Below are 24,538 nucleotides of genomic sequence, written 5' to 3'. Positions count from 1 at the left end.
CAATTCTTATTGTACATTGTTTGTGTTTTTTGTTAATTCAGCAAACACAGTACTCGGTGTGGTTGATTATCTTGAAACTAGCTAGTATATATATTTATAGTTTGTACCTCAAAGGATCATGACCATGTACCTGCGACGGAACATGGCTTGATATATGTAAATGAACCTGGTTTTCTAAATATTATAGGTCCCGGTTGTTTATAAAAGAAGTCGTATTTTACAAACCTTATAAGACACCGCTTTTTTTTAATTAGTTATATGATCCGGTTCGTTAACCGGGTTCTATCACAATTTTCATATAAGCCTACAGCCTTGCCTAAATAAAAACCCGGTTCTATAAACCATTTTTGCCGGCCCAACTGAAAATTGGTACAAAATTGAAATAGAAAGATCCCACACATGTGCTCAAAAACCTCCAAACATGTGTTCAAAAACCTGGTTGTTAGAATAAATGTCTCTGTTGGAAGCGTTTGAAAAATTGATGACAGAAGCATCTATGTCATCTTGTTGAATTGCTACCTAACATATGCTAAAAAAGTTAATACCGTACATTGACATGTGAAACTAATAATCATCCTTAAATTACTACAACCGAACATCTTCTACCACTATCTTTTACTAGATAATTACATTTACCAATCATGGTAAATTAATTTAAACTTTTGTTTTTTGATTACATGAAGACCAGACATTTTATCTTACCCCATTTAACTTTAAAACCGCTACCTGATCATGTCTATAAATAGTCATTCTCTTAATGCATGGGACTATATGTACAATTTATTACTTTCCACAACTTTCATCTTTTCCTTTGAAAATACATTCAGATCAGAAATGGTATACTCTTTCACCATCTGTATTTGAGAAGGCTGGGTTTATGGTTAACCTGGTGTACTTCATCTGTTGATTGCTAAGATTTCTCCACTTTTTAGTTATATTTTATTTCGGCCCTATATGCTGCAGGCAGGCAATGGCGTACAGGTTGGACCGTGGGGAGGTAAGGGTGGAGTTAATCCCTGGACATTCATCCCTGATGGCAGAATTTGCGAGATCCGTATCAGTGCCTCAGGCTGTGTAGATTCAATCAGGTTCACTTACAAGGATCGTGATAATGTCAAACACCATTCTGAAACATATGGTGGTGATGGTGGTTCACCTCATACGGTATATATAGTGAGCTTTCATTACATCTGTTACCTAAACATGTACTGCACTTGTATTCTAGTTTTATCATACATCATTTATCATCTATTCGGGTTTATCTTCAGTTTACATTTGCTGATGATGAGAATCTCATCGGGATTACCGGAACTGTGGGAGTATATGCCGGCTACACTGTGATTACGTCATTGTCTTTCCTAACCAACAAAAAGAAGTATGGGCCATATGGCACAACCCAGGGGACTAGTTTCTCGCTTCCAGTCGCTAAGGGTAGCTTTGGTGGATTCAGCGGAAACTACGGGGATTACCTCGACTCTTTCAGTGTCATTCTTCATCCCTATTAGTATTTGCAGCCTGCATACATGGTGTTCGACGTGGTAACCTTGTCAAAATAAAGAAGCCTGAGAGATGTGTTTGTGAAATTGTTGTGTTATCCTGTTTTGATGTTCAACTCGTATAATTGCTTTGTGTTTTAAGATCGTATCTTGTTTCCTAAATATAATTACAATAAGCACCCTTGTGCACTAGGTGTCTTGATCATGTACTCTCAAACACTTCTAATGGGATATTTTCAGTTTGGCTGTTTGCTAATTTGGTTTTTGTTTTTTTTTTTCGGTGCATGGTTGATCACTCTACAATCTTGTACACATGATGAGCATTTGTTTCGGGAAGAACGGTATATATTTTGACTCGCCGTATTTCTTCTTATATATGTAAGAAAATTAAATAATAGGAAACATCTTCATAGTCCGAACAAGGCTTCAGATGATCAGGACATCAAAACCCATGTTTTCTTTCATCAACCAATAAGTATATATAGGTGTTCTTTCACAATACTAGATAATTGATTATACGGTAAATAATGATAAATTTTGCTATAATTAAACAAAGTTAAAAACAAGTCGTATGGAATTGTATATTGACTCTATTTTTCTTTGTTTTAAAGTTATCCAGATGAACTGGTTATGGAAATTGAGCATTTATCACTCTATAATCTGGTACATAATGAGCTTTTGTTTGGCGAAGAAAAATTCTTCTAATACATTTAAAGTCATGCATATTTTTTTGTAAAGATGAAGAAAATTAAATGGTGATAATGGCACTACTACAAAAAAGCTCATAACACTATGTTAAATCAATTAAATAACTTGATTTTAAACTGGGAGTTAAAGCCAGCGAATCCTATGTGAAAAACGAAATAGAATCCAGTTTTAAAACCGGCTCCTATCTGCAACAAAACAACCCGGTTGTTTGTAAAACCGGTATATATATAAGGCGAAAATAACGAATCGCATAAATCTTTCCATAAGAAATGGATCTACACCAAAGTTCTTTATTATAAATATATGTCATGTACATAGACCTACAATATATGATCCCTCCTAGATTAACGGCTATACATCTAGGTGTCAATTCCAGGATTTGATCCTTACGAAGAAAAAACACACCATCATAAAACTCTATCTTTCACCCATTTCGATACATTCATCTCACAAGCACACACGGGATACACAATCCACAAAATCCATGATGACAATTCTTCAACTCTTAAAATCCGTCGTTCCCTAGGGTCACTAACACAAATATTAGATTATTAAGATTCTCGAAGCTAAGTGAAATGAGTTAAATAGTGAAATTAACGTAGAGTTCGACTATTGCGGCGATAATAAGTTGAGTAGTTCCTTACTTCAGCTGATAAGGAAGATGTTCGTTTGCGTAGCCGAATACTCAATTATATCAATGTTTGATAAGTTGCATAATTTATAAGATATATAATTTATTAGGTAATAATCCCCAAAAATCCGAGAATTAATTATATTATCGTATGTGACGAGTTTCGTATCACAACTAAAATAATTTATATTTTTATAATAATTATAAAAATATATTATATCGTTTACTTACTAATCGTTTCCATATTATGACCGAGAGTATAATCATAATAATCAATTTTTTGTATATTTTCAATTAATTATTATATATATATTTGTCAAATCTTCGTTTATAGCCGTTTAAGACAATGCACATTTCCTTTGTGCACAACAATATTGAATAACATATTTTGTTATGATTATAATGTGCACAACTATATTCAATAACATATTTTGTGCACAACTATATTGAATAACATATTTTATTATGATTATAATGTACAAATCCACATTATGACATCGTTTATAGCCATTTATAGCCGAGGTGTGCATCGTAAACTAGTAATCGGAGTCATTGAACAAACATTGAACAATACAAATATAATGTTTTATTATTACCTAAAATAAATTACATTGACAAGACTATTGTTGCAATACTACACATGCCTAACGATCTCGCGTTCACAATTACATGATAAGAATATCGGAGGATCTTCTGTACAAACTCTTCTGACCTTATAAATAACTTGAAAATACATGCATTAAGATACGTCAACAAAATTGTTGGTGAGTTCTACAGGTTTTGACACAAAATGTATTTATACTCAAAGATGTTCTATAAAATTTATCTGTTGAGCAGCTTTTATAAACACATATTTTTCTATCAAAAGTATAAAAAAAAAATTGAGTCATAAAAGTATATTTAAACTCATTTAAAAATGCCATTTGCTCAAATCCAAAAATACACCGTTTGTAAAATATACAAGTAAAACAAACTTATAACAACTTCTTGCGGTTCTTATGACCAAAATGTTTTTTATATAAAGATTTTGAATACCAAATTATAAAGTCAAATTATACTTTGTGAAAACATGAAATAGTCAAGTTTACTCTTAAAACTATGTACAGACATCCGTATAGTTTATACGTAAATCTCAAAAGTTACAAATTTTATAAACTTTGTAAATCTATGTCGTGTTATTAATTAAGTATTATCTTACTTAATTTGTAAATCGACACTTAACCAGTGGAGCAAACTCATCCAAATATACTTTTTAATACCCAGTAAATTATAAACGCATATTTTTACCACTTGTATAATTTACAAGACAAATATTAACCTATCTCTTTACAATTCTATTCTTTGAAAAGCATATGCTTACGGAGAATTATGTCGTGGGGAGAGGTGGTTAACAGTCTAAACACTCTTACACACTCGACCCAAATTGGGAGGATTGACTCAATCTAGACCTATACTTCATCGAATAAAAATCTTCAATATATCAATTTGCCTATAACCGACACTATTTGTCGCTCCTCCACAAGTCACATAGGCACAATAAACAGCCACATAGGCACAATATAAATAAAAATGGAGGAATCGAGATCATTAAACAGTCGTATATTAATGAAGAAAGAAACATTGACACCTGTTGCCTCGTCAGAAGAAGTTGTAGCTAGCAACTACAAACGGAAAATAACGATTCGCCATAAATCTTTCCATAAGAAATTGATCTACACCAAAGTTCTTTATTATAAATCTATGCCATGTACATAGACCTAAAGTATATGATTCCTCCTGGATTAACGATTATAGAGCTAGATGTCAATTCCAGCATTTCATCCTTACGAAGGAAAAATACAACATCATAAAACTCTCTCTTTCACCCATTTCGATACATTCCTCTCACAAGCACACACGGGATACACAATCTACAAAATCCATGGCGACAATTCTTCAACTCAAAAAATGCATCGTTCACTAGGGTCACTAACGCGAATATTAGATTATTCACATTCTCGAAGCTTAGTAAAATTAGTTAAATAGTGAAATTACCGTAGTGTTCGACTATTGTGGTGATAATAAGTTATGTAGTTCGTTACTTCAGCTGATAAGGAGGATGTTCATTCGCGTAGCCGAATACTAACTTATGTCGATGTTCGATAAGTTGCATAATTTATAAGATATATAATTTATTAGGTAATAATCCCCAAAAATCCGAGAATTAATTATATTATCATATGTGACAAGTTTCGTATCACAGCTAAAATAAATTATATTTTTATGATAATTACAAAAATATATTATATCGTTTACTTACTAATCGTTTCAACGTTATGATCAGGAGTATAATCATAATAATTGAATTTTTGGTATATTTCAATTAATTATTATTATTATTATTATTATTATTATTATTATTATTATTATATATATATATATATATATATATATATATATATATATATATATATATATATATATATATATATATATATTTGTCAAATCTTCGTTTATAGCCGTTTAAGAGAATGTACATTTCCTTTGTGCACACCTATATTGAATAACATATTTTGTTATGATTATAATGTCTTTTTATGCTTTCTCATTATTTTTGTGCGCATAAATACGACAAATTTTACAGTTTAGGATTCTTCAATTAACTTATATTGTTATATCAATGTGCTTATAATCCTATGATTTTTATTAATATTAACTAATATATCACAACAATGTATAATTTTATCATTTATAGCATTCTACTATAACTTATATAATTTATTAATGCTTTATACCTTTTAGATTGTTATTTTCATAAACTCTTAACCAATAATAAAGTATGATGCCAATTACATGTATAAGATTTGAAAATCATCAAAACTTTAAATAGACACTCATGCATTCTCCCCCACAATTAAAATTGTAAAAGAGGGGTCGTAGAAACTCACATTCGATGCGTGATCTCGATCTAGACTGGTTCTTGAAGTTTGTCGACGAGTTGAGGTCAACATGGACTGTTGACCTTGAGTTTGACCATGGTTGACTTTGAGGGTATTTATGGTATTTCAGAATTGTGACAGGTTAATCACATGATGAATATAGACAAATGAGTTGGAGCAGTGCGTTGGATATATCCGATCTTAGCTTGTCAGTTCAGCATTCGAGAGGTGAGTCTTCCCACCGTACCAGTGGGTCTAAGGTACCAACGTCAGCCCATTTTATGATATGTGGATTGTTGATTGATTATGCGTTATGTTAGTATGACATTTGCATGGAAGAACCAGGGGTTCCCATGGCAGTAGACTAAGACCACGTGGGGGTTCCCATGACATTTGGTATAAGACCTTGGAGGGTTTCCATGGCATCCTAATATATTTGCATGTTTAGTTTGTATGATATTTGATTCGTAGTGAAGACCATGTGGGGGTTCCCATGGCAACAAGACCATGTGGGGGTTCCCATGACAGGTAGTTAAGACCACGTGGGGGTTCTAGTGTCACTAGGTGTAAGACCCACGGGGGTTTCTATGGCTTCTGTATATGTTGTATGCATGGATTATGTGATATATGTAGCTTTTATATCTAATATGATATGTGTTATGTGGATTGTGTGTGGGGTATGCATTGGGGAACTCATTAAGCATTAGCTTATAGTTTGTGGATTTGTTTCAGCTACATCCGAGCCTAAGGACAAGGGCACAACTTGATGGCGCGGCGTGCACTCTCTTTCAAGCATTTTTATGGGACACTTTGATGATTTTGAATAAAATTGTATTTGATATGAATTTTGAAAACAATTGTATTATGGATTTCATGGTTTGTGGAAAGTATTTTGGTTCATCAAAAATGAAAATTTTCTTCTGAAAATTGGGTCGTTACAAATCCAACGTAATTAGCGTAAACTATGGGTTTGATACCAACTTGTAACATCCATAATTTTAAATCACATAGTTTACCATGGTTGCACGAATACCGTGGAAGGGGAAACATTAGGGTGGTGGTGGCGGTGGCAGGGGGGATCCCTTTAGGGGCCAGGAGGGGGCCATGCCCCCCCCCCTGTTTTTTTTTTGCCATTTAATACTAAAATAATACAAATTAACTTACTAGTTTAGGTAAATACTAAGGTTGGCCCCTCATCACTTTCAAAAGGATAAGAAGAAAAGATCAGGTATTCATTATAGCAGTACGTTTATCAAAATTTAAAATTATTAATCTAAGAATTTGATGTATTTGCCCTCATAAATTTGAAAAAAATAAAATAGTAAGCTACAATCGGTTACGTTAAGGAGATAAAATAGGAAAAAAAAAGTAGGAGAAGAGAAGTTATAGAAAATTGAATAGATTACATTTCTAAAAGTTCATAAAGTAAAGAGATAATCTTCAAAAAGTTAAAAACAAAACCAAATGAGATACAATAAGAACACATCCCTTTCCACCGGAGAAACAAAGATAGCAACGGGAGAGCAATGATGCTGGTCTATCCCACCCTTCTTGTCGCCTTGACTCAACCATCCATCGCCGTTGTGACAGGCATGTATTCTTCCTCTTCTTCATTTGTGATAATATTTCTATTGCTTTGAGGATTAGACTTTTGTTTTATTTATATTTATTTTCGTTTTAGAATACCCAATGTCAGATTAAAGTGACTAAGTTAAAGTTACTGTGAGAGCTTAGGCATTAGGACCTATTATGACTTGTCTTGTCTTATACCTTTTTATTTTTTTCATAATGACTTTTGTAATAATAGTAAAATTGCAGCGTACAACTAAAGTAAATTGATTTCATTTGTTTCTTGTTATACATTTTCTCTGACTCTAAGTATTATTTTGTATGTTATCTGTCTTTCATTTAATTAGTTTTTTTATAAAAACTTTTATTATAAGTGTAATACTTTATTCAATTGTATATTAGTTGTCTTCTTTTTATAATTTATATTACTAAAATTATATGTATTGATTCCTATTAGTAACCAAGGTTTGTTATTAGAAGGCTAGATATATAGATATATCTTTAGTCCTGTATTTAGAATATTTGTTTTGAAACAAATAGGTAGGAGAATAATTGGTTTACGACACACACACACACACACACACACACACACATATATATATATATATATATATATATATATATATATATATATATATATATAAGGGTTCGGCCCCTCCTCTACTATTGCTTGTGTTCCGCCCCTGGGTGGTGGTTTCACCGGTATCAAAAGACGAAAAAAAGGACAAGAAATAGAGAAGTATAGGGGAATGGAAGCAGTGAGACGAAGGTACTTTCCGACGAGAAGGGGTTGTTGATGCTAGGTCCTAGATAATTGAGCGAGAGAGATAAAGAGGATTTTGAGTTAACATCTTTAAAGAGAGGGGGTAGGGGTGAGATTGTTGTTACATGTTTTTTTTTTTTTTTTTTTTTTTTTTTTGTATTTTTCATTCTAGAACAATTAAAAAAAAACAAAAAAAACCAATGTAAAAACAAATGCAAGTGTTATAATAGTTTTTTAAGTTGAGACCGAAGAAAAAAAATAAATATATCATTTTGGAGCAATAGTGTGCGCACAAACATTTTAGGACAAAAGCACAAAAAATTATAAAGCACATGACCATTCTTGCAAATTCTGCTAAATAAAAAAAGGGCTAAACTTGTAGAAGAACTCTGTTTTCTATTAGTTTATTAAGAAAATTTAATCTACAATGATTGAGTAATTAGATTAATATTTTAAACCATCAGAGGGGTGGGTGTGCGCAACGCCCACACGAGTTACAAGGCAAGAAAACAAAAAAACGTTGTTACCATATGTGATGGTGGTAACGGGAAGTAACGCGAAAGCCCTTAACGGGAGGGTGGGGCGGTGTTCACTGGCATTATCACGTGTTATGAGGCGTAATAATGGGAGTGGGGCGTTGCCCACTCCGAGTAGTCTGTAGTAATTGGATTACTCACCCTAAAGAGAGACTAGAACCATTTTCTCTAAAATCCATAAAAAATTAATGGTGGAAATCATCGAAACGACATGCAAATAAACGAATATGGGTAAAAGATTTCAACCTATTTTATTGAACGGGTAGATATGTGATGGAAATTAAACGGGTAAGGTTAAACTCAAAACTTTCTAACACAAAAATGACATGTTTATATATAGACAACTTCTTTTAATCTTTTAAATAAATTAAGCATGCCTAGAATCAAAACTAATCATAAAAGAAAATTTTGGTTGAATTGTTTTATAATTTGGAAGCTACTAATTAACCGTTCCAGTGAATATTTACTTTCAGTTTTTCACTTTTTAATTAAGATCATATACAAATTAGCCGTCCCGCTCATACTTACTTTTAGTTTTTCACTTTTTCATTAACATGTTATACTCCAGTAGGGATGAGCAAAAACAAAACCGAAAACGAAAAACCGAAAAAAACCGACATAACCGAAACCAAAGCAATAACCGACGGTTTAGGTTTGAATTTTATAAAAACCGAAAAATAACGGTTTGGTTCGGTTTTGACGTATAAAACCGCCCATAAAAACCGAACCGACCCACATATATATTATTTATATTATGATTTAAACTTTTAGTTTTAGACTTTAGACTTTATCTCTTTAATACTTTATGTTTATTTTTGACAAAGTGTTAATGGTGTTAAACTTTGATCTTTTAAACACTTTTATGCTTTTATAATACTATAATTCATACTCTTTATTTTAGTATATTTAAAGTGATACAATACTATTTATCGCAACGTATTTTCACAAGGTTTGAACCCAAAAACTAGAAAAACAAACAGGAGCTCATAAACCCACGGTTTAAAGCCGAAAACCCATAAACTCAACCCGGAAAACCGAAAAACCGACCCATGCAAAAACCGAACCTATATGGTTTTAAAAACCAAAAAACCGAATTTCTACGGTTTGGTTTGGTTTTAGCAAAAAACCGACACATGCTCATCCCTACTCCACAATCTTACTCACCCATTTCCATTTCAATGTGACTTTCCTCCTCTAAATTTATCGTGATATTCACCCCAATACCCCCAAACTACTAGTCTTCCTATTTTTCCCTTTTACTTTTCAACCTCTCTAACTCCTACTCTTTCAATCTATAGACATATTTAAAGATCTAAACACTAAACTGTAACTCCGACATGAACACAACACAAAAATACACTTGTTGACACGACAAGATATGATAATTAAATGGGTGGGTTTCAGATCAAGTTACTTGTAGATTTCAAAGTACAAGAAGAGGGACACAATTTGATGCTCAAACTAGAAATGCAGAAAAAATGATTAGTACAAAATTTAAATAGAAAGATCACCCACATGTGCTCAAAAACCTCCAAACGTGTGTTCAAAAACTTGGTTGTTAGAATAAATGTCTATGATGGAAGCCTTTGAAAATTTGATGTCAGAAGCATCTATCGTCATCTTATTGAATTACTACCTAACATGCATGTGCTCTAAAAATTAATACCGCACATTGACATATGTAAAACTACTGTTCATCCTTAAATTACTACACCCTAACATCTTCTACCGACATCTTTTACTAAATAATTACATTTACCAAATCATAGTAAATCAATATAAACTTTTATGTTTTCATTATAGGAAGACCACACATCTTATCTTAATCCATTATACTTTAAAAACCCTACCTGACCAGGTCTATAAATAGTCATTCTCTTAATGCATGGGACTATATGTACAATTTATTACTTTCCACGACTTTCATCTTTTCCTTTCAGAATACATTCAGATCAAACATGGTATACTCTTTCACCATATATATTTTGAAATGCTGGGTTTATGGTTAACCTGGTGTACTTCATCTGTTGATTGCTAAGATTTCTCCACTTTTTAGTTATATTTTATTTCGGCCCTATATGCTGCAGGCAGGCAATGGCGTACAGGTTGGACCGTGGGGAGGTAAGGGTGGAGTTAATCCCTGGACATTCATCCCTGATGGCAGAATTTGCGAGATCCGTATCAGTGCCTCAGGCTGTGTAGATTCAATCAGGTTCACTTACAAGGATCGTGATAATGTCAAACACCATTCTGAAACATATGGTGGTGATGGTGGTTCACCTCATACGGTATATATAGTGAGCTTTCATTACATCTGTTACCTAAACATGTACTGCACTTGTATTCTAGTTTTATCATACATCATTTATCATCTATTCGGGTTTATCTTCAGTTTACATTTGCTGATGATGAGAATCTCATCGGGATTACCGGAACTGTGGGAGTATATGCCGGCTACACTGTGATTACGTCATTGTCTTTCCTAACCAACAAAAAGAAGTATGGGCCATATGGCACAACCCAGGGGACTAGTTTCTCGCTTCCAGTCGCTAAGGGTAGCTTTGGTGGATTCAGCGGAAACTACGGGGATTACCTCGACTCTTTCAGTGTCATTCTTCATCCCTATTAGTATTTGCAGCCTGCATACATGGTGTTCGACGTGGTAACCTTGTCAAAATAAAGAAGCCTGAGAGATGTGTTTGTGAAATTGATGTGTTATCCTGTTTTGATGTTCAACTCGTATAATTGCTTTGTGTTTTAAGATCGTATCTTGTTTCCTAAATATAATTACAATAAGCACCCTTGTGCACTAGGTGTCTTGATCATGTACTCTCAAACACTTCTAATGGGATATTTTCAGTTTGGCTGTTTGCTAATGTGCGCGTCCACTATGAATTTGGTTTTTGTTTTCTTCAGTCTATGGTTGATCACTCTACAATCTTGTACACATGATGAGCATTTGTTTGGGGAAGAACTTTCAGGAATTAATCTAGATTATTAGTTAATTTATGTTAAAAGGTTAGTATCTGTTACTATGTGTTAGTTAGTTAATGTTAAATATGGCACTTATGTTAACGTTTCATAAACCATTGTGATGGTTGTGTGAAACGTTGTAATGTTTGGTTTGATATCACCCCTGGTGTCATACTATAAAAAGGGGTCATACGTATCAGTTTGTATCTGTTGAAATACATTTCATATATATCAATAATATAAGTCAAAGTTTGTTATTTATCTTCTTCTTTTGAATCATTGGAACTTTATCCTTATCTCCAACAAGAACTGTATACATTTTGACTCATCGTATTTCTTCTTATATATCTAAGAAAATTTAATAATAGGAAACATCTTCATAGTGCAAACAGGTGATCAGGACATCAAAACGCATGTTTTCTTTCTTCAAACATTACACCAAATAAGACTTAAATTGATAGGTGTTCCTTCACAATACTAGATAATTGATTATACTGTAAATAATATAAATTTTGCTACCATTAAATATCACTACAAGAAATGTGGGTATTAGCGGCGACGGCTTTAGCAGCGACACTAGGCATTAGTGGTGACATGTAAATGACGCGTTACATGTCGCCGCTAATACTCACTGTCGCCGCTAAAGCTGTCGCCACTAATACTCAACAGTAGTGATCCGCGTCAATGAACCCTATCCGTTCAATCTGTATTCAATCGAACGGTTATAACGGCGTGAAAAAAGGCACCGACTTTTCCCTCCAGGCTTATCGCCACTAATACCCATTTGTCGCCGCCAATACCCATTCGTCGCCGCTAATATAGGCGTCGCTACAAGAAATGTGGGTATTAGCGGCGACGGCTTTAGCAGCGACACTAGGCATTAGTGGTGACATGTAAATGACGCGTTACATGTCGCCACTAATACCCACTGTCGCCGCTAAAGCTGTCGCCACTAATACTCAACAGTAGTGATCCGCGTCAAATGAACCCTATCCGTTCAATCTGTATTCAATCGAACAGTTATAACGGTGTGAAAAAAGGCACTGACTTTTCCCTCCAGGCTTATCGCCACTAATACCCATTTGTCGCCGCCAATACCCATTCGTCGCCGCTAATATAGGCGTCGCTGCTAAAAGTCCGCGCAAATAACTCTTCTGTTCGCTCTTTCCTGCGTATTCTGTCTGCCTTTTCTCTCATCCTCTCCATCGCCGGTCTTTCTTACACCACAGTCGCCGCCGTCGAAACATCCGTTGCACAAACCACCGCCGTCCAAACCTCCATTGCTACCAATACCGGCGACCTAGACTTTCATTACCGACGACCAAGATGAGACGATCATACTTCAATTCCGGAATTTTTACCTATTTAAGGTCGAAATTCTTTCCTATTTCCGATTCTTCTTATGTTTTGATGTTTATTTACTTAGTTTAACCTTTTAATTTAAGGTTGTGTTGTTGCCGGATCTGTGGAATTTTTGCCGGAAAATTTTGAAATTACACTATCACAGGTTCCTTTTCATCTTTCATTTTATAAATAGAATGTGTTTATATGTGTATTATGCATTTGTGTGTTTTTACATTAGTATTTTTTTTGTATGTGTATGTTATTTGTATGTGTTTTATTTGTGAATGTGAATGTGTAATTTGTATGTATGAAAAAAATGAAAAAAATTAGGTTGCTATAATAGAAAAAAAAGTATGATGTTATAATGAGTATGTGTAGAAAATATGTTTATGTGTATTTGTATATATAATGTATGTATTTATGTATGTAATATGTGGAAAAAATTGAAAAAAAATATATATTTATATATGTAATGTATGAGTTTTGAAATTATATATGTAATTAGCATGTATGAAAAAAATCAAAAGAAGTTAGGTTGCTATAATAGAAAAAAAAGTATGATTTTATCTTTCTACCTTCTTGATTCTTCTTATTCGTTCTGCCATTCATTGAAATCTTTTCAATTAACTCAGAGTTACACTTAATCTTATAAGTATAATCATATCTACTAAACTTTAGTAAATCATGACGAATATCTTTATCACTCTTGTGGTGGACTTGATTGATGCACAACATTGTGAACTCGATCTCCTAGTCCTTCACTTAACCCTTTGTCAATGAATTAGTCTTGAATTTCCAATTATAAAGTTTCTCATTCATCACACAACCAAGTTGTATGATTCCAAGTTTCTGTCTAATTGAAACTTGGGTGATGAGAAACTCTCCCTATTTGGCAAATTCTCGATATTTCCACAAATAATATAATTAAGAATCAAATCTATTATTGCTAATAATAGAAACCTTCAAACATCAATTTTTCATACATGCCATTGCAAGGATAAATAAATAAGATAAAATCAAAATTTATTTTATTGCGTAAAAACTTGTCCTTACAATGCAATTCAACTGAAAAACTATGCTATTACATATATCTTAGCAATCTACCCTAACTCTAAAGTAGCAGCTCAAAAATCCGATCTTTGAATCCATGCGATCGAAATCCATTTCTTCGTGATCAGAGTCAACATGCTTCTTCCTTAAGCTTCCTTTCTTTTCTTCGATCCTGCAAAACATCAAAATGTAATCTTATCACATCATGTATTAAGAATCAAAAATAGGAACTTATAGAGTTAGTTAATGGATTTTACTTGAAATAGAGCCATACATCTTGACTCTCCCATCTCTTAGATCTCTCAGGTAAACAGGGCAGCTTCGTCTCCAATGCCCCTTCTCTTGGCAATAAAAGCAAATGGACTCCCTTGGCACATTACATGGGACAATCTCATGCTCAGTCCTTTCTGGACTTTCAATGTTGCCAGAGTCCAACGAAGTATGGGAGTTTGATCGACCAATCAAGTTTGCTTGACCATTGAGCCAAATAATCGTTGATTCAACAACAATAAGCAAATAGGACAAATCAATGAGGGTCACGTCGTGAACATCATATAGTACTCTCTTACGAACTCACTATACGAATCAGGAAGCGACTGAAGAACCCAGTCAACAGCCAACATCTCTGCGATATTGACACCCAACATCCTTAACCTATCAATGTGTGACTTTATCTCTAAAACGTGTGCACACACAGGTTTCCTATCTTCGTGTTTACTTGCCAAAAGGGATTGAGTGAGCTTGAACTTTTCAAGCCTTTGAAATTGTGGGCCAGGTAGAAAAATTGGAGGAGGTGGAGGAAGTGAAGCATGACTCTCATTTCCTTGATCGTATCTCAAAACGTCATCTTCATTTGGAAAGCTTGTTCCAAAGGATTTGGGAAGACGATTGTAAGATTCAGACATCTACAAAACGGGAGAAAATTCAACTTAGTTGATAAGAATCCTTGATGTAACACCCAAAATGAAACATCAAGGCTAGGATCCATCACAATACTCTACAACCTAGAAGAGGGATGCCGTAATCTAGTTGCAGAATATTTGAATGTAGGTAAATGACGATTTACCAATTTCCACCATGAAAAACAAAAATGAAGTTTAAGTTTTAAATGAATTGAAACTCCTAGATCTTTTGAGATTCATTAAACTTTTCAATGTCATGTTTAATCTCAATTATACCCTTCAAGTTTGCGACTGGGATGCCAAGGATCACAAACAAGGTGTGAATAACCATACGAATCTACGTGGTGCACTCAATCCTACTATCACCTAATCAATGTGTCGGTTAGCCACGCACACTTCATTGATCTATGTCAAACATCGAGTCACCCTTCGCTACCAATGCCAATCCCAAATTAGTGTGTCGGTTAACCACACACGCTCCACTAACGTCTCGGCAAAGGTGTAAAGTGTCATTCCATGGATTAGCATACAATTTCAAATTTTGCCTAAAGTAACTATGATTTGGGAATTTGAAAAACATTTAGTTACTTTGTACTTCATTATACTTATAATGGAAGGTTTCGTTCTATCCTACTCGTTTGGCTAACGACCATCCACTAGTCAAGAATGCGGTGGGTAAGAGTGGATACTCATTCAATCATCATTTTGTAGGCAATTTCCTTAAACACCCCTTATAGATCAGCTTCGTGAATGAGACCTACTAACGGTGAGACTGACTTTTTACTCATACATATATAGTCTATGGTGTATTTTACACTTTTTAAAATACTAGGTGGTCAAATTTAATAAATTGTATTTTTAATTTAATTAAATATAAACCAAAACTTTATGGGTTTATTAAATCTCTTTTAATTATACACCTTAATTAATTAATAAAACCATAAGGGTGTAATTTGAACTTTTCAAAATACTTGGGTTTTAGAATTTACAATTTCAAATTAAGAATTTCAATTAAATTTTAAAATCCAAAACTTGAGGGCAAGTTTTGAAACTTTTCAAAACATTAGGGTTTAACTTATTTAAATTTCAAAAACAAAACTTTTAAGTTCAAGTTTAAACTATAAAACCTAAAGGGAGTAATTTGAAACTTTTTCAAGAACATTCCGGATCAAAAATTCAAATAAGGCAATTAACAATTAATTTGTGGTTATCTAATTTTGACCTAGTTCAATTTCTTGCAAGATAATTCACTAAATAATTCAAATAATTAAATTTAATCATATAAGGAAGTAATTATTCAATTAATATGAAGATATCTTTTATTTTGGCAAGATAATCACCCAGTATCATATAAATCCGATTTTTATCAATAAAAAACGTTTTGGTAATTATCCCACAAGAAAAAAGGCATGAAAATCGCAAAATATAGCTGTCAGACTCACTGACTCGTCGAGTACCCAGTGGACTCGGCAAGTTCAGTCATGGACTCGGCGAGTCCAGCCCCAAAAAGTCAAAAATTTTGATTTTTCATTCAAATAAGCATCAAATTCACTAATAGACAGCCCTAGGCTTTGATACAACTGATGAGTTTTGAGCAATACATCATTCCTATGGTGTACTTGCAAACCCTAATAGCTTTTGGATCTAGTTTGTCTAATGAACATGCAATTAAATATCCAAAGCTATAAACCCTAGATCTAGCACACAATTAATCATATTAACACAAAATAGGGTTTAGATCTTACCTTTGATTGTTATATAGTAATAACAATCAATCCTTGGCTTCAGAAAGCTTAGTGCCTCAAATGCTGCACCTCTAATGGAGTCACAAACACCACTAAGCAACAAGAATAAAGAGGGGGGAGAGAGGAGGCACCAAAAACGGTTGGAAACCCTAATCCAAGTGTTAGCCATGTTTTTGGTGCCTAAGGGTTCCTTATATACTTAGGCTATTTGTCACAACTAGAAATTTTGTGTCTTGTAATCACAACATTCAAGTAAAATGTTGAATCAAAAACTTAAGAGCATGTAAGATGCTTACTTCATGGCAACAAATTTTCAATCAAACACTTCATAAAAGCACTACAAATAGTCAACAAGCAATTGGAAACCCTAGAAGTTCTTGTTTAGGTCCATTTTGGACTAGGACTTCCTTATTGGGCCCAATGGACCAATAAGCTTCCAATTTGACTATCATGGGCTTAGAACCTTTAAATCGGATCTAATTGGACCCACTTTCATTTGTTTCAACGTTTTGGGCCATATTGGGCCTATAATGAAATAAATTAAATATTATGAACTATTATGGACCATAATTACCCTAATCTAGCCTAATAAAGCATAAAAATCACACTTATATTTTATAGGGCTAAAAATCATCCCAACCTAACTCTAATATGGGCTTAGGGGCATTAAAGCCCAATACTCTCCTTTTTCTTTCAAAATCTCGGCCTAAAGCCCAAATCCAAGGGTGAAGAGTTAACTTGAGAAGTGCCACCTCACTTATACCTCACATGCCTCCATGCATGGACCAACATGCATCTAGAAGTGTCACCTCAACTCCCTCTCTCTTCTTCTCCTTGTTCTCGGCCGAGAGTTCACCCACACACACACTTCAATCACTTTTGTTTATCAAACTCTCTCAAGGAACACCCTCACCTCTCTTCACCAAATTTTCGAGACTTAAGAGCATTCCAAAGAGATTTTCCACAAGAATCATCATCTAAGGTAAGTTTATAAGTAAATCTACGATCTAAGTTCCTTGATTTATCAAACATCTCTTCTTAACTCATAAGAAATCATGATCTTGCACCTTAGAAGCTCCCAAACTCGTGATCTTCCAAGGTAAGGTTGCTTAGGCCGAAAATCATCTCATTTTCTTCCATCTCTTCTCCAAAACCGAAACCACACCCAAAGGTGAGCTTCATACTCCCTACTTTTTGGTTTTACAAGTTTTATGGTGGGGGGGGGGGGATACAAGAAAATGTGTAGATCTATGTGTATATGTATGCTTTGTGTGATTTCTATGTTTATATTTGTGTTTTTATGTGATTGTGATGTTGGATCTAGTCAAAAAGCCCTTAAAACCAAGATTTGCATCAAGTTATATGATATTAGAATAAATTATATTAATACATATAAATCATTTCTAGAAAAATAACCAAGATGGTTAATATGAACTTCTTTGGGCCAAAAACCCATTTTTGGACTCAAAATGTCAAAAATATAAAACATAAGGGCCCAAAATGACAAACTAGCAATTCTAATGGTTGAAATATGCCAAAACAGTTTCAATAAGGTATTTTCTGGAAATATATTCTTTTGAGGGGTTAAAATGCAAAATATTAAGCATAATGGGCCAAAAAATGGATTTTCGGCCCAATAAGGCCCAATATGCGAGATTTTCAAATTTGAAGGGCTGAAAATGTATTTTTCTGTAACACAGGGGACTACTAGTGCTCCAAGTCCATTTCAAGGGTTAAAAACACTTTTCATATTTAAAAATGACTAAAGATGCAAAAAAAAAAATTATATTTTGGGCCAAAAGTGTAAAAGTTGCGAAAAATGAGGATTTAACCGAGAAAACTTCATTTTAAGGGACTAAAGCTGTTTTTAAATAAATATGAGCTGAAAAATACCATTTTTAACAAGTTTTGATATTAAAATGTTAAGAAAAATGGTCTAAGGACTAAATTGGAAATTCTTTTATTTAAAGGGTTAAAAGTGTAAACTCATAAAAGAAAGGGGCTGCAAACAGAAAAACTCCAAAGTTAAACAATAAATCCGTTGAGATAAAACACTGATACCGCCACTACCGACAAAAACCTAATACACCATCAACACCGACTAAACGAATTGATGCGGTCTCGAATCAATAGCGAATCCGAAACTACTAACACGATGATATTCAATACATACGCGGAAATTTTGGGAAGTAAATACATGCGTGGGAATACACAGACGTCGATACACCATCTTTGGGCCCAAAAGTGTCAAATCTTGCTTGTTGGGCCTAGCTAGCCCAATGACCTGATCTTTAGGCCCGAAGACAACTTACTTACATGATTGTTGGCCTTACATGACCTAACTCCATGTAAAAGGACTTTGAATGGCTTCTAGACTATTGGGCCCCAAGGGTCCTTTGGTACAGCTAGTAAAGTCGAGAATTTTCAAAAATGCGGGACAGGCCAAGGGCCCTTCGCATTCACTATAGCCTTGAACGACTTATGGAATTATTGAGGTCTTCGTGCCCTCTTTTCTTCTCGGTTAGGGGGCTACAAGAAGTCAGGGTGGTTGGATTAAGTGAATAGTACGGACGACGTCTAAGGGATCGTTAGTATGGTTGTAAACTAGTCGTTTCTATTAACGTGTGTTTATAACAATTCACAATGCACATTTAATTCAATGTCACATGGAATCATTGACTTCACATGTCGCAACGATACAACACCACACAAAAAGCGTATTTCAGAGAATTAGGAAAACATCGGGTTTTCCTAGGGTTTTTCAATATATACAACTACGAGATGCATACCAAGTACAACCAAATTTTTTTATATATAGAAACAAACAAGCATACTTACGGATCTTCACACTTTTTATACGATACTCTTTTCAGAAAATATCGGATTTTCTGGTGGTTTTCAAAACAATTCAAAACGTTTTATTTCAAACATTACTTATGAACTCACCAACATTTCATATGTTGACGTTTTTCAAAACGCTTGTATTCTTAGGTAACAGGTAAACCAAGGGAAAAATGTAATTAGTGACGACTTGTTGTTTGTTTAACTATTATCGAACAATTTACTTTTGGGGATGTAATGTTTGAAACAATGTACTAAGTGTAAACTCTATTAGTTGTACTATCTCAATGCATGGTAATGATTGATGTTATGTTTCATGTATATTCAATGTAATGGTATTCAATTGAGTCACAACAGCCCTCGGACGTTTCCGCCGTCTGGTTCGGGGGTGTGACACTATTAGGGTTATCAAACAAAGAAACCCTAATTTGACTGCTTAAGCCCTAAGCAACCCATTGACCCCTTCTGGAACATGCCTTGGAGGATTTCTAATGGGCTCCCCGATAGAATTCGTCCAACCTATTATTCTAAGGTGATCCATAGCCCAATTGCAATTATCTTATAATTACAGTTCCAGTCCCCTAAGTTTAATTAATCTCTTTTAGCAACAACTTAATTCTTGACTAATATTAATTAAACAATATGATTTCTCCTTTAATATATTATCCTCATAATATATTAATAAATCATAATTAAACCTTTCTCTCCTTGATTCTTCCTACATATTAATATGGTGAAGGCAACCCAAAAGGACCATGCTCATAATCGAGTCAAGTACATACCAAAATAGTTATGGGCATAGACATTAATCCAACAATATATTGAGTGAACATAGAGTATGATATTCATTTAGAGTACAATCCTTACAATGGATGATGTTTACATGAGAATAAAATTTCTTAGCTAAAAATGCTAGTTGTAACAATCTCATTATATTTCCAAACAAATAGATATTGTAGTTTCCTTTATCTAATTAATGTTCAGTTTATATTACAATTTTAGTAAAGCAAACAAATCTACATTTCAAAGAGTGTGCACTACTAAATGTGAAGGATGTTTGATTTTGTGATGACCAGAAAATTTGGATTCACATGTAGAGTAAGTACTTTTTAAATATATTTTCATTGTCTTATTGCAATTAGCTCTCTGTTTTGTCTACCAATAATTTTAATTTTAATTTTCATATAGACTAGTAACCTTTGGAATGACAACAATGATTTTAAGAAAAATATGTGGGTTTCAATTGTTGCTATGTGGATAGAGTGTTTCTGAATAACTATATCGTTGACATGGTCTTCTAAAAATGCGTGTATTGTGAGCTATTTATATTTCCAACATCCTACTATTTTAGTTTAATGATTGTTTGTTGATATTTTGCTTGCTTTGCATCCACCACCTTGACAACCATTTTCATATCATTTGACATCGCTTTAACATTCCATTATGATTTAATTACATGTAGTAGAAGAGTACCATGTTCTTGAAATTGTTTAAATTGAAGTATCATATAAAGATGGAAATTGTGTTTGTTTTTAGTGACAACAAAGGATAAAGGATACAACTGCTATACTCGATCTTTGGGACAATACATCGACAATAGGATCATGGATTTTTTCCTGTAACTTTTATCCAAGTGTTATGTAGTGAAAATTTCCAAAATAACAATTTTTTTTGGCACGAATATGTTATTTCTTTGATATTTATTTTTATCTATGTCTATTATGGTTGGTTATTTAGCATGTGCAAACTTACAACAATTCTTATTGTACATTGTTTGTGTTTTTTGTTAATTCAGCAAACACAGTACTCGGTGTGGTTGATTATCTTGAAACTAGCTAGTATATATATTTATAGTTTGTACCTCAAAGGATCATGACCATGTACCTGCGACGGAACATGGCTTGATATATGTAAATGAACCTGGTTTTCTAAATATTATAGGTCCCGGTTGTTTATAAAAGAAGTCGTATTTTACAAACCTTATAAGACACCGCTTTTTTTTAATTAGTTATATGATCCGGTTCGTTAACCGGGTTCTATCACAATTTTCATATAAGCCTACAGCCTTGCCTAAATAAAAACCCGGTTCTATAAACCATTTTTGCCGGCCCAACTGAAAATTGGTACAAAATTGAAATAGAAAGATCCCACACATGTGCTCAAAAACCTCCAAACATGTGTTCAAAAACCTGGTTGTTAGAATAAATGTCTCTGTTGGAAGCGTTTGAAAAATTGATGACAGAAGCATCTATGTCATCTTGTTGAATTGCTACCTAACATATGCTAAAAAAGTTAATACCGTACATTGACATGTGAAACTAATAATCATCCTTAAATTACTACAACCGAACATCTTCTACCACTATCTTTTACTAGATAATTACATTTACCAATCATGGTAAATTAATTTAAACTTTTGTTTTTTGATTACATGAAGACCAGACATTTTATCTTACCCCATTTAACTTTAAAACCGCTACCTGATCATGTCTATAAATAGTCATTCTCTTAATGCATGGGACTATATGTACAATTTATTACTTTCCACAACTTTCATCTTTTCCTTTGAAAATACATTCAGATCAGAAATGGTATACTCTTTCACCATCTGTATTTGAGAAGGCTGGGTTTATGGTTAACCTGGTGTACTTCATCTGTTGATTGCTAAGATTTCTCCACTTTTTAGTTATATTTTATTTCGGCCCTATATGCTGCAGGCAGGCAATGGCGTACAGGTTGGACCGTGGGGAGGTAAGGGTGGAGTTAATCCCTGGACATTCATCCCTGATGGCAGAATTTGCGAGATCCGTATCAGTGCCTCAGGCTGTGTAGATTCAATCAGGTTCACTTACAAGGATCGTGATAATGTCAAACACCATTCTGAAACATATGGTGGTGATGGTGGTTCACCTCATACGGTATATATAGTGAGCTTTCATTACATCTGTTACCTAAACATGTACTGCACTTGTATTCTAGTTTTATCATACATCATTTATCATCTATTCGGGTTTATCTTCAGTTTACATTTGCTGATGATGAGAATCTCATCGGGATTACCGGAACTGTGGGAGTATATGCCGGCTACACTGTGATTACGTCATTGTCTTTCCTAACCAACAAAAAGAAGTATGGGCCATATGGCACAACCCAGGGGACTAGTTTCTCGCTTCCAGTCGCTAAGGGTAGCTTTGGTGGATTCAGCGGAAACTACGGGGATTACCTCGACTCTTTCAGTGTCATTCTTCATCCCTATTAGTATTTGCAGCCTGCATACATGGTGTTCGACGTGGTAACCTTGTCAAAATAAAGAAGCCTGAGAGATGTGTTTGTGAAATTGTTGTGTTATCCTGTTTTGATGTTCAACTCGTATAATTGCTTTGTGTTTTAAGATCGTATCTTGTTTCCTAAATATAATTACAATAAGCACCCTTGTGCACTAGGTGTCTTGATCATGTACTCTCAAACACTTCTAATGGGATATTTTCAGTTTGGCTGTTTGCTAATTTGGTTTTTGTTTTTTTTTTCGGTGCATGGTTGATCACTCTACAATCTTGTACACATGATGAGCATTTGTTTCGGGAAGAACGGTATATATTTTGACTCGCCGTATTTCTTCTTATATATGTAAGAAAATTAAATAATAGGAAACATCTTCATAGTCCGAACAAGGCTTCAGATGATCAGGACATCAAAACCCATGTTTTCTTTCATCAACCAATAAGTATATATAGGTGTTCTTTCACAATACTAGATAATTGATTATACGGTAAATAATGATAAATTTTGCTATAATTAAACAAAGTTAAAAACAAGTCGTATGGAATTGTATATTGACTCTATTTTTCTTTGTTTTAAAGTTATCCAGATGAACTGGTTATGGAAATTGAGCATTTATCACTCTATAATCTGGTACATAATGAGCTTTTGTTTGGCGAAGAAAAATTCTTCTAATACATTTAAAGTCATGCATATTTTTTTGTAAAGATGAAGAAAATTAAATGGTGATAATGGCACTACTACAAAAAAGCTCATAACACTATGTTAAATCAATTAAATAACTTGATTTTAAACTGGGAGTTAAAGCCAGCGAATCCTATGTGAAAAACGAAATAGAATCCAGTTTTAAAACCGGCTCCTATCTGCAACAAAACAACCCGGTTGTTTGTAAAACCGGTATATATATAAGGCGAAAATAACGAATCGCATAAATCTTTCCATAAGAAATGGATCTACACCAAAGTTCTTTATTATAAATATATGTCATGTACATAGACCTACAATATATGATCCCTCCTAGATTAACGGCTATACATCTAGGTGTCAATTCCAGGATTTGATCCTTACGAAGAAAAAACACACCATCATAAAACTCTATCTTTCACCCATTTCGATACATTCATCTCACAAGCACACACGGGATACACAATCCACAAAATCCATGATGACAATTCTTCAACTCTTAAAATCCGTCGTTCCCTAGGGTCACTAACACAAATATTAGATTATTAAGATTCTCGAAGCTAAGTGAAATGAGTTAAATAGTGAAATTAACGTAGAGTTCGACTATTGCGGCGATAATAAGTTGAGTAGTTCCTTACTTCAGCTGATAAGGAAGATGTTCGTTTGCGTAGCCGAATACTCAATTATATCAATGTTTGATAAGTTGCATAATTTATAAGATATATAATTTATTAGGTAATAATCCCCAAAAATCCGAGAATTAATTATATTATCGTATGTGACGAGTTTCGTATCACAACTAAAATAATTTATATTTTTATAATAATTATAAAAATATATTATATCGTTTACTTACTAATCGTTTCCATATTATGACCGAGAGTATAATCATAATAATCAATTTTTTGTATATTTTCAATTAATTATTATATATATATTTGTCAAATCTTCGTTTATAGCCGTTTAAGACAATGCACATTTCCTTTGTGCACAACAATATTGAATAACATATTTTGTTATGATTATAATGTGCACAACTATATTCAATAACATATTTTGTGCACAACTATATTGAATAACATATTTTATTATGATTATA

At 33.6% G+C, this 24,538-nt stretch overlaps 3 protein-coding genes across 3 annotated transcripts; all 3 read left to right on the top strand.

Annotated features, from left to right (window-relative positions):
- Window positions 1-775: 775 nt before the first annotated feature.
- On the top strand, window positions 776-1,752 carry LOC145017396 (protein GOS9-like). Its single transcript, XM_078975434.1, has 3 exons — window positions 776-837; window positions 964-1,164; window positions 1,269-1,752. The coding sequence occupies exons 1-3, from the start codon at window positions 835-837 to the stop codon at window positions 1,503-1,505; spliced, it is 441 nt and encodes a 146-aa protein (XP_078831560.1). The 5' UTR covers window positions 776-834; the 3' UTR covers window positions 1,506-1,752.
- An 8,756-nt stretch (window positions 1,753-10,508) lies between these two features.
- LOC145017568 (protein GOS9-like) lies at window positions 10,509-11,497 on the top strand. The gene is made up of 3 exons (XM_078975575.1): window positions 10,509-10,582; window positions 10,709-10,909; window positions 11,014-11,497. Exons 1-3 carry the CDS (start codon window positions 10,517-10,519, stop codon window positions 11,248-11,250), a joined length of 504 nt encoding a protein of 167 aa, XP_078831701.1. The 5' UTR covers window positions 10,509-10,516; the 3' UTR covers window positions 11,251-11,497.
- Window positions 11,498-22,005: 10,508 nt separating this feature from the next.
- Window positions 22,006-22,982, top strand: LOC145014017 (protein GOS9-like). Its single transcript, XM_078972370.1, has 3 exons — window positions 22,006-22,067; window positions 22,194-22,394; window positions 22,499-22,982. Exons 1-3 carry the CDS (start codon window positions 22,065-22,067, stop codon window positions 22,733-22,735), a joined length of 441 nt encoding a protein of 146 aa, XP_078828496.1. The 5' UTR covers window positions 22,006-22,064; the 3' UTR covers window positions 22,736-22,982.
- Window positions 22,983-24,538: the final 1,556 nt, after the last annotated feature.

The sequence above is a fragment of the Lactuca saligna genome, chromosome 9 (assembly GCF_052625555.1).
Source record: "Lactuca saligna cultivar CGN05327 chromosome 9, ASM5262555v1, whole genome shotgun sequence".
NCBI classification, from domain to species: Eukaryota; Viridiplantae; Streptophyta; class Magnoliopsida; order Asterales; family Asteraceae; genus Lactuca; species Lactuca saligna.
This window is presented reverse-complemented; position numbering and strand designations above follow the sequence as displayed.

Coding starts and splice junctions, on each gene's coding strand:
- LOC145017396 (XM_078975434.1), top strand. Junction 1,165..1,268: donor ATGGTGGTTCACCTCATACG/GTATATATAGTG, acceptor GTTTATCTTCAG/TTTACATTTGCTGATGATGA.
- LOC145017568 (XM_078975575.1), top strand. CDS start 10,517: ATGTACAATTTATTACTTTCCACGACTTTCATCTTTTCCTTTCAGAAT. Junction 10,583..10,708: donor ATACATTCAGATCAAACATG/GTATACTCTTTC, acceptor TATATGCTGCAG/GCAGGCAATGGCGTACAGGT. Junction 10,910..11,013: donor ATGGTGGTTCACCTCATACG/GTATATATAGTG, acceptor GTTTATCTTCAG/TTTACATTTGCTGATGATGA.
- LOC145014017 (XM_078972370.1), top strand. Junction 22,395..22,498: donor ATGGTGGTTCACCTCATACG/GTATATATAGTG, acceptor GTTTATCTTCAG/TTTACATTTGCTGATGATGA.